This window comes from Opisthocomus hoazin, chromosome 8, assembly GCF_030867145.1.
Source record: "Opisthocomus hoazin isolate bOpiHoa1 chromosome 8, bOpiHoa1.hap1, whole genome shotgun sequence".
NCBI classification, from domain to species: Eukaryota; Metazoa; Chordata; class Aves; order Opisthocomiformes; family Opisthocomidae; genus Opisthocomus; species Opisthocomus hoazin.
Genome location: NC_134421.1, coordinates 57,548,281 through 57,559,342, shown reverse-complemented (window position 1 = coordinate 57,559,342; position 11,062 = coordinate 57,548,281). Strand labels below are relative to the sequence as shown.

At 43.3% G+C, this 11,062-nt stretch overlaps 1 protein-coding gene across 1 annotated transcript in view; it reads left to right on the top strand.

Annotated features, from left to right (window-relative positions):
• The first annotated feature begins 3,301 nt into the window (after nt 1–3,301).
• The window catches only part of LOC104328731 (alpha glucosidase), a 29,490-nt gene continuing 21,729 nt past the window's right edge, over nt 3,302–11,062 (top strand). The window contains exons 1-5 of the mRNA XM_075429562.1: nt 3,302–3,334; nt 4,695–4,808; nt 4,907–5,023; nt 5,108–5,192; nt 9,183–9,300. Of these exons, the coding sequence (XP_075285677.1) occupies nt 3,302–3,334; nt 4,695–4,808; nt 4,907–5,023; nt 5,108–5,192; nt 9,183–9,300 (467 nt within the window). The remainder of the gene's footprint in view (nt 3,335–4,694; nt 4,809–4,906; nt 5,024–5,107; nt 5,193–9,182; nt 9,301–11,062) is intronic.

Here is an 11,062-nt window from a genome sequence, read left to right as displayed (position 1 = left end):
AGACAAGCATATTCTCCCTCAGCTTTTTCTGCTAGCCTAAACAAACTGAAGTATTTTATTGTCTTTTTATCAGGTGAGGTCTTCAGATCTCATTGTAGTAGATCTCCCTCATATGTGCCCCAGTTTGAACGCATTTGCCTGTGTAGCAGATAACTGGATTTCACAGTGCTCCAGATGATGCCCCCACAGCGCCTGGAGAATGGCAGATATATTTCCTTCTTTCTGCTAAAAACTGTCTCGTATGACAAAGCACAGTTACACTGGTGGCTCATACTTGTAATGTGACCAATTAATCCAGCTGAATTGAGAAGAGACAGGCCACTAATGTTTGGGCCCTAAGTTGATCCAGTCCTTTTAAAATAAGGGCCACATTCCTCATCTTGTGGGATTACTGTCCAAGGCTTGTGGGCAGAGAGACCGAGAGTCCTAGATTGCGGGACAGTTCCTCTTTCATGGTGGTGATGTTAACAGGCATTTAATGGAGACAAGACAACCGAGAGCTACTGTAGTTTCCTCATCTAAAAATCACATTATCTTGTCAAATAGATAAAGCAAGACAGAAGTGCCTCCCTGTCTTATTTTTTCCTCCACAATTTGTTGTATAGTTTAGCATATGACAGAGGATGGACTAGTCAGCACCACAGATATCCATATCAGTGTTTTCTTTTTAAAAAACAGTTACGAGGTTTGCTGTTCTTCAGTCTGCTGTTTTTTTTTTCCAGTAGTTTCATGAAAAATACCTACTCATGTTTATTACTGGCCTAACCTTCACTTTGTTGTACTACAATTGCATTTTCTGCTAGGAATTTCAAATAAAACCACACAGCCCAAGTGATCAATTACATATTGATAATGGAAATAGCAGTGTATATAGTGAGCTCTGTTTGCCAGCAATTTGTCCTCAAAGATAAATCCCCACGAAGGTCTCAGTTCTTCTGCAGCTGTAAATCATGAGACACTCCAGGGTGCAGCAGTGAAAATAGTTTCCATCAGTGGATGTTTAAGACACAGAATTTAAGCAGTAACGGGTTACTAAGTCACTCTGATGGAGAGCAAATTCAAGACAAAAGAAGTCCAAAATTAACTGGATACATCATTGTAAACAACTAACCAAGGGGCAGATGAGCACATGTGCTGTCAGGACTGAGCGCTCTTTCCAACTGTTAGGCAGTTTAGACTCCCTGTATCCTCAGTATTGCTCTAAAAATTATCTACTCTCTTAGAGCTGTAGCATTAAATACCACCTGACCATTTATTGGTTTATCTCAAAAAAGTTTGCGAGACATGAATATACCAGCAAAATGCTGTGAGTTTGGGGTAGTTCTTCCTGTGCACACTCTTGCCCTTCAGTAAATACGTGGTAGTCACCTCTTTTTCATCAAAGTGAGGATGCCTCCAGTTGTTGTTATGTTGCTGCTAGGTAAGAAGTTACGTGCAAGCAGTCATGGTTTAGTGGGTGAGCTACCTTAACTTCTTACTTGTGAGTTTAATTCGAGCAACATCTTTAAAGCCCTTTCAGTTTCTCAGATGGCACATGCTAGAGAAGTGCAAGGAGCTGCTGCTATATAAATCTAAATTCAGCTGTTAGGCAGATGCAAGGAATGTAACAACAATTCTGAATTCATGCAATGAACTAATGGGAATCCAGATAGGAAGCCCTTTTTTCTTCCTCCCACTAACCTGTAACTAAGGACTATCTTCTGCTCTAGTTCCTCAGACAAGCTTGTGAAAAAGAACAAAAGCTGGTCCAGTAAGTCCTTCATTTTTTAAAAGCTAATGGGAAGTATAGGTTGCACTGGTAGTGAAGGTTCTATTTTCACTTTATTACAAATGCTGATATTTCTGTCAAACTCTGACTGCTAGCATTCTTTAGTGATGTAAAGCATTCCCATAAGTTGAGTCAGGAGCTGGAACAGTATGAAGGGTTTCACTCCCAAGTGACAGCAAAGCCATGCTAACTGCAATCAAGGCAAGTGTAATTCAGTTTGATACCGAAAGAACAATTTTCTACTTAGATTCCCTTTGGGTAGTGACAGTAATGAGTGAGTTCCCCAAGCGTAGCAGATTGTTGCCTCCCTCATGATGATTTCAGGAAATGGGCTCTGATTGCAGTCAATTAGTGTCATGTAAAACCTCTAGTAAATGGATTTAGGGGAGATGGGTTCAGTCCTCCTCATCTCAGACTGCCATGATCACAAGCAAAGTGCAGATCCTGAGAGCCAGCAGTATTAACACCAGTAACCTTCTTGATGATGGGACCCTGAACTTGGTTGTGCCACCACCGCTGGGGTGGCTGGTGCCTCGTCATCAGGAAGTCCAGTCCTCACACTTGCATCCAAAGCTGAGAGCCCTCCATGCCTGTGGTCACCTTGATAGTCGCATGGCCCCATTACTGGAGCCTCTAAATGCAGTCCTTCAGCACTCTTCTCTCCTAATCTCTTTCAGAGACCACCTCCATTTGTGGGAAATTTTGTCTAAGAGTGTCAGTAGTTGATCATCATTATTATAATGTGCATGCTTCAGCTGAGTCAGAACAAGTACGTTCTTTAGAAACAAAGAAAGAAGTTCTAAAAGTAACAATGACTACAATGTGAAATGATAAACATTATTACTGAAGAGGAGCTTTAATGAAAGACCTTGTATACCTTCCATTAAATCACACTAAAAATAGAAACGGCTAGGAATGACATGAGTGACAAATTACTTGAAAGTCAAAAGAAACGTGCTCATGATTTAAAATAATGCTTGATAGCTTTAACACTTTAAATCCCAGCTGTATGAGCTGTAGATGCTAAAATTTCTAGAGATGAGTTCTTATGGTTGTGCATCAAAATCTGTGTGTGGGGCCACAGGTGGAAGTGTGTTGGTCTGCATAAGTGCTGGGTGCCCCAGGTCCTAGGGCAGTCAGCTGGAGTTAGGGAAGCTCAGCACCTCCTCTCCAAGAACTGCTAAAAAGATGAGTTTGGGAAGATTTAACAAACAAGAACGTCCTTCCCCACAAACAACGCATGGAATGCACAACAGGGTTTTGTTCTCTTTAACACGATATTAAATCTGCATAATATATTAGATTTATGCACTGGGATAACCTTTCAGCTGAAGGAAACCAGAAGTTTGGATTAGGAGTAGCTAATTAAGCTGACTTCTTCCAGCCGTGAAGTCCCTTGAGAGACATTTTTTCCACAATTATAAGATAATTATTGCAGATGGATAGTTTTCTCTTTTCCAAAGCTGAAGTATTAAACAAGTTAAAAATGCAATGGACATGTATACTCTTTATGGAGGTGACGCTGGAGCTTAGATGGTTGAAGCTGAACTGAATTTTGCACTTAAGGTAGGGATTTAGCAGGGGCTTTTGTTATTGATATATGGAAGAATACACTTTCCTCCTCAGGACTATAGCTGTCTGAGGGCTTACAGTTAAATCAGGCAATTAATTTAGGTATTAGTGTGAGCTTTAAAACATGCCTTTAAAGAAATTAACCATTTGGGATCAGATATTTTTTGTTCTTAAGAAGTTTAATCGTTAGATTTCTATCACCTTTTAATCATAGTTAACGTAAACTATTGCACAAGCTGTGAGTGGAAGAATTGGTTCAGTGGCATTTTTCTCCATTGTGTTCCATAACTGAAAGTTTTTTGCCTTAGGCAGCACCTGAGGGAATAATATCTTCTAAGACAAAAGTAAAGAATTCCCTTATTCTAAAATGACTGCAACCTTCCTCTCTTCTAAATAAAAAAAAGCAGGTAGCTGCTCCAATTAGGGACAGAGTGCAAAGCGCACTTAGCTCCTCTCAGTCCCAGTTGACTGTAGAGCAGAGTTGAACAGTGTCTTTTCATTCACTGGCATCTCAAAGTATTCCTAACTTTATTACTTATCGGCATAGTAGGCCACCATCTTCCCCAGGAGTTGTTTAGGCTCCATTTCAATGAGCTTGGTGGATGCTGATGGCCATCCTGGGTCAGAGAAGCTGGTGCCAATGCTTCTGGCAGCCATGTGAAGTGGTGACCACCCCAAGCAGTGAAAGCGGCAGGAAGGATGAGCCATGATGTGTAAAATGCTGTGATCTTCATGTCTGGGAAGAACAGAAATGTCTGGCCCCTCAAGCATGCATGAGCTTGGTCAGTCTGCACCAGGCTGGCATAAAACACCCTTGTCTGACATAGGATATGAAGGGAGGGCTAATAAGGTCCTTTTGAGGTTGATGTGTCCCAACTTCAAGCCCATTGAGAAGTTTTAGTTACATAATTTCAATGTAGCACTGAGCTGCTGATGCTGAGGCAGCTGGAGTGATGATTACCTTGGAGGAAACCCAGAGGAGCCCAAGCATGGGAATGGCCAGTGTGGCACCCTCCCTGCTTTGCCAAGCAGAGACCTTGGCAGGGGGGACCATAAAATCTAGGGTCTCTTTAAAATCACTTCAATATAGAATGTCTTTTAAAAATAAACGCGAGGGTATTTAATAATTTCACATCACTTTTGCCTTACACAAGAAATACTCTCAACATATCCTTAATGACTTTTCCTAAATAATTATGTGCTCTCAACTCCTATTAAATTTTGATTTTGTTTTCTTCTGATATTATTGCAATCTGCATTAAGGACATCATCCAAATTTTTCTAAAATAAATAAATAGAAAAGTAATTGTTACCTTTAGGACTTTGATAATGGAAGTGTAATCACGATTTTCAGGACCCTTTCATAGCTAAGGACGAAGAACCAGGCACTTACAGGCCTTACGATCTCGGAGAGGAAATGGGAATCTGGGTGAACAACTCCGATGGCGTAACTCCTGCTGTTGGAAAGGTTGGTTTATGCGTTTGGCCGAGTGCTGCTTCAAAGTGATAAAGCAGCTGTGTAACAGAAATGAGAAGATAACCGGTTGTTATACCTGTGAGCTCCAGGCCTGGCCCTCCGGAGACTCGGTGTTTCCTGACTACACCAACCCCAGGACAGCTGAGTGGTGGACCCAGATGTGTCTGGAGTTTAAGGATGTGCTTGACTACGATGGGATCTGGATTGTATGTCTTCATTATATTTTCCCCCCCTTCTTTTAAAAAAAGGAAATGAGGCTTTTGACATGTGTCTTACTCTCTTTATAAAAGGATATGAACGAACCGTCCAATTTCTTAAATGGTCAGTATCCTGAATGCGCTGTTAATGATATCAATAACCCTCCCTACGTTCCTAGTAAGTAAAGTTTCCTTGACAACCTTTTTTTTTTCTTTAATGCTGGATAGGCTATTTCTTACAAAAAAAATCCATCTTCTCATTTTCCATCTTTCTCTCCCTGTTCTGCGTGCTCAGTTACGTATTTGTTCAGGACTCAATTGACTCAGCTTTGGTGGAGTACCAAACATAAGCCAGGTTCCTCGGTCACTGAATCATAGAATCAGGTTGGAAAAGACATCTAAGATCATTAAGTCCAACCATCCACCCAACATCACCACATCTGCTAAACCATGTCCCAAAGTGCCACATCTACATGTTTTTGAACACCTCCAGGGATGGTGACTCCACCACTGCCCTGGGCAGCCTGTTCCAATGCCTGACCACTCTTTCAGTAAAGAAATTTGTCCTAATATCTAATCTAAACCTCCCCTGACACAACTTGAGGCCGTTGCCTCTTGTCCTATCACTAGTTACCTGGGAGCAGAGACCAACACCCGCCTCACTACAACCTCCTGTCAGGCAGCTGTAGAAAGTGATAAGGTCCCCCCTCAGCCTCCTCTTCTCCAGACTAAACAGCCCCAGTTCCCTCAGCCACTCCTCATAAGACTTGTTCTCTAGAGCCCTCACCAGCCTCGTTGCTCTTCTCTGGACACACTCCAGCAACTCAGTGTCCTTCTTGTAGTGAGGGGCCCAAAACTGAACACAGCACTCCAGGTGCGGCCTCACCAGTGCTGAGTACAGGGGGGACGATCCCCTCCCTACTTCTGCTGGCCACACTATTCCTGATACAAGCCAGGATGCCATTGGCCTTCTTGGCCACCTGGGCACACTGCTGACTCATGTTCAGCCTGGGACTGCCTTGTAACAGGACTAGAAGAATGGCCTTCCCTGCCATTCTCTGAGCAACAGGTCTGCATCAGAGAAAGGGCAAGATACCTATACACTGCAGCTCAGCTGTGAATTTATGGAATGAGTAACCCTTTTGCCTTACCATCACCAATGCTAGTCCCAGGGATGAGCAGTTTCTGCTTTTTCCACAAACATGACACGGAAGATGGAATCTCCCTGGTGCCTTAATTCAATATCTTTTCTTTCTTGTAGGAAAGAAATTTTCATTGTCTTACTAGAAATGGGCTAAAAATAAGTTTAAAAATGCCCAAGCCTATGGGAGACTGATAGAAATGGGAACACCTCTTCCAGTAGCCGAGTTAATGACATGCTCATTCTCCCTCAGGAAGCCATGTGTACTTACAATTAGTGCCAGTGGTCCTGGCAATTAACCCAGCCAACATTTCCCCAGGAAAGCCCTGCTGCCCGAGCAATGCTAATATGCAGCAGGAAGTTTATACCTAAATGAGTTACTGACAGTGAAATATTAGAAATCTCCGTTTTTTCCCTTCTGGCTGTTGTACTGTCACGTGCCTTCTTCATTTTATTTATTAAATCTCATTTCTTTTCACTCCAAAACAAGACAGACCTAAACGTAAGAAAGGCATGACAAAATACTATAGAAAAATTGTAAATTACTGAAACCAGAAGCAGAGCTTTTAATTATTATTTTGGTGTTTGTTCTCTTTGTGGGGAAAGCGCTGATTAGAACTGTTGTTACTGGCCCTGTGGGTCCTGTCATTGACCAAAGTCCAGGAACTGATGAGATGTTTCTACCTTTGCCTTAAGTTACATTCATTTTTGTCAGTGTTCAGAGCTGCAAAAGAAAGGTGTGAGACTTTGGGGATGGTGGCCAGAACAGGAGAGCTGCCTTTACCCTCACAAATAAAGGACTGAGGGATGGACCCATACGAGGTTTCTGAGCCGTGAAGCTGAGCTTTGCAACAACTAGCTCTGAAGTTTCAGCCATTGTAGAGGAAGACTTAGAGACCTAGACAACTAGATGACTTGTCAGGACAACGAGGGATGCTGAAGAAAGGTGTGTTTTGAGGCCAGTTTCTCTTTCTGACTTGCTCTTTCTCGTGCAAGGATGCACCTGCTTCTTCTTGGGACTCACAGTGTTGGTCTCCCTTCTGGAGACAGGAGCCTAGGGCATTTTTCCCAAGGTGCAGGAGATCTGTTTTCAACCAGTGTTTAAGGACTTTCTTTTATATTCCACTTTCTGCAAACACTGTGCGTGCCCTTGGCTGTCCAAGCCCTTGACTGGTGTATATGTGAGGTGGGACATAAGCAGCTTAGTCCAAGAAGACATTAGGACCTTCCTGGGATTGGCAGGGGTTTGGAGGCTCGCTGTTGTCTTAGGTGACTGTGACTGTGCAAGTCCCAGTCTCCATGCCTCAGGCTTTTTGGCAATGTAGCCTTCAGCTTGCTTATCTAAATTACAACCACGATTACATGTAACCATGGTTTGAACTTCTAAAAACAGATGTCCTTCAAATCAGTTTTCTATAAAACACTTTATTCTGAAGATTAATATGCAATTGTAAAATTATCAGTATTGCTAAGGCAGAATACAAAATACTCAGAATAAGAATGAAGAACGAAAATATGACTCACAGAGGCATTTTCCTTCATATTCCACCTTAATTTTATGGGGCTAATAATTAAGTGCCACTGGGACATTAAGTGTGACTTTCCCCAGAACTTTAGTGTCTTCTTCAAAGACGTATCAGTCAAAGTTACTTGGAAATTTCCTATAAATTATTTCTGATGCCGATCAGCCACATTGGAGTTGTCTTGCCTAAGGATCCAGACACAGGGGTTCCAGCTGTGGTGGCACAGCAGAGCAAAGAGGCTAATGGGGTTTCAGGTACAGACAAATGTACTTTGTCATAATGATCTGTGAACATACAGTAAAATGTGATTAGGCACTGAGATTGCTTGCTCATGGAGAAATACTTACAATAGTGCATGCACCTAATAAAGCATACAAAAGAACAATATTTAAGAATCTATCATCTTTTTTTCAGAGGATTTTATAATGTTTTCAACTCCATCTCTAAAAATAAACAGTGTATAAACCAAACATCCGACCTGCCCAATTTCCGCTGAACTTCACATGGCATTTTCATGGAGGTTACCTGCAGAGGAGGAGAATCACATTTTCCAGACCAAATGGGCTTTGCTAGCATCTCCTTAATATGGGATCAAAGATCAGGCAGCATCTGTGCAGCCAGTTTTTGCCCCGTGTTGCTTCCCCTCGGCTCAGCTAAATAGGTGCTGTGCCAGCGATATTAGGGCTACTCCCGACTGTTACTGAAGGCAGAAAGCTGCCTCTGCCTTCACTGCCCGTGACCTGCTGATGGAAAGAGTTACTGCATAATCCATCCGCCTGTGAATTTTCCCATTGTAATCTGTCCTCGCTCTCTCCCATGCAGCGTATCGGGCCACAGCAGAGGACTCCCTGCGGACTGCTGCACCTCATGCTTTTTCCTCCCCTGCACATGTCCGACACTCCCCACTCATCGCTCGCAGTGCAGCTTGGGGCCGTGCCACAAGTCCTGTTGTCTTTTAGTCTTAGATGTCTCAGGGGAAGAGAGGGGCCAGACTTGAGCTTAGGTGTAAATTTTGCCATGACAAGGCAGAATTGTGCTGCCTACCTGCATCTGCAGCTGAGTGATACACAAACCGAAGTCTTGTGATTTTGCACAACCGTATGAGTTCCCTGGGCGTCTGAATTTCTGGTTTTGTTCTTTTTTTCTTGCAGCATCTTTGCTGTTAAGTAAAATTTGTCACTATGTAAAAGAATACGTAGGTATGTTCTTAATTCAGCAATGCAGAATATTTCTTTCTGGCTGTTACTTACTGAATACTTGATATCTGTACAGGTGTTTTGAATTATTGACATAAAACTTGAAATTGATTAGCAGGGTTTACTCAGCCATCTCACCCTCCTAAAAACAGGTGCCTGTCGGCAAGCAGCTGTTCATGGCAGATCTGGAACTTCTTCAGCTTTTCGTCTTCCCAAATCTTTGGTGTTTTCACTCCTAAATGAGTAAAAATAGGAAGAGATTTGGACTGTGACGTATATAATTTGACAGTGTTTTGTATCCTTCTCAGACATTTCTGACCGTTCCCTGGTGCAAAAGACATTGTGTCCCGACTCCAAGACTTATCTGGGAGAGCACTATAACACGCACTCCCTCTTCGGCTGGTCACAGACAGCACTAACTTTTCAGTAAGTTTTCAAAGATTTCAGGTGATTAAAATACATTTTAAAAGCCTCTGATGTTACCTGGGAAATCTGTAATAGGATCTAATAAGAAACAGCCCCATGCTTCATTTTACTCTATGTCATTTAGTGAGAAATATCAAGAAAAGAGAATCTCGGAAGAAGAAACAGAATCTTTTCCAATTTTACTTGTCTTAGCTAAAATCAGGATCTGCTTGTGAGGGCTTAACGCTTCAGCTGCTGCTTTTGTATAACTCGAGCAAGATGTTCCTGTCCTCTGTTGGAGCTGCTCACCTGCAGCTGCTGCAGAAGCAGCCTTGTGCGGTGCCAGGGGAACTTTTCCATCCCTTCATTACCGTGGCCCAAGCAGAGGAGTTTCTGTCACCAGTGAAGTGTCCAAACTGTGCAGCTCCCCCAGCTGCTTCTGGAGCTGCCTCTGGTTCCTGGCAGGCAGCGTTTGGCATTTTGGCTTGGGGCTTAGTCAGGCCAGGAGGGCAGAGCTGCGTTGCAGCACAATTGCTGTCGGCTACTGTAAAACTGATTCTGTAGCTGGGAAGCACTCAAACCTGGCTTATGCAGGCAGACTGTGGACTGGAGTGACAGTGGAAAGCTAGCTGTTGGGTTAAATCAAATGGGCAAATCATGCCTTTTCCACCAGAGCTTGAGCTAAAACACGGAGAAGTTTAATACTGCAATGTGAGTGCCAGAGCAGGGGTCCTTGTGCTGGCTTCTTTCACTATTTAGCACTCATTTTCACCAGTTGTACTGTCATGGCATCCAAAGAACATGGCTAAGCGAGCCTACTTACAGTGTTGATGCATTTGTGTTTTGTACGCCAAGCCTGGGGGAAGAGAAGCGCTGGGTAAAAGCCAGAAGCAGTTTGCCAGCTCTTGTGGGCCTGGGTGCAGAGGACCCCAGCTTTCAAGAGAAGGAGCAGAAAGCCTTCAAACCCTTGCTGGCCACCCAGCCCTGCTAGGGCACGTGCGACTTTGTATGTTTTTGGGGCCCCCATGCCCCAGTCTCAGTAAAGATCCTCCCATCACTGGTCTCTCCACCGGGATTTGTCCTCTGCACACTGGGGCCCACATAACCATCCACTGTCTTGGTAACACGGCTCAAATAGAGACTTCGGATTTGCCTATATTCTTGAGCTGTTTTTTTAGTTTTATTCAAGCTCTTTGCCAGCAAAGCCAATTGCCTGAGACAAGCCTTGTGAATTTAGCAGGAAAAGCTCTGTGTGCTGACATTATCTTCCCCAGCCCCCTCAGCGTACACACTGTCCTGGCCACGCTAACCCGGACCAACGCTGTTGGGGCGGGTACTGCTGCAAGGCTCCTTGCAGCCTCCCCCAAGGCTGTGAACCTTCCCCAGTCCTGCAGTGCTTTCTTCCAGGGCTCCTTCCACAGAAACACATGTTTTGCTCAGCCAAACCCAGAGAGACCTTCACAACTGGAGAACACCACTGAAAGCATAAGCAGAGGCAGGATTCACTGCAAAGCTGGGAAACTTTGGTGGAGAGCTTTTCATACATATTCATTTGGGTTTCTCAAACACGTTTCCTTTCAAGGCTAGTTGTATACCATTTCCGCATTCGTTCTTCACAAATAATGTACTAAATTAAATTCCTGACAGGAATATTTAGCACAGCAGCATCAATTGCAGGATATTGGCTGAAAACAAATAACAAGTTCATAATTGTATAAAAAACAATTCTAAGAATTATTCTAATGCAGCCAGAGAATAGGACATATGTCATCTGACCCATGTC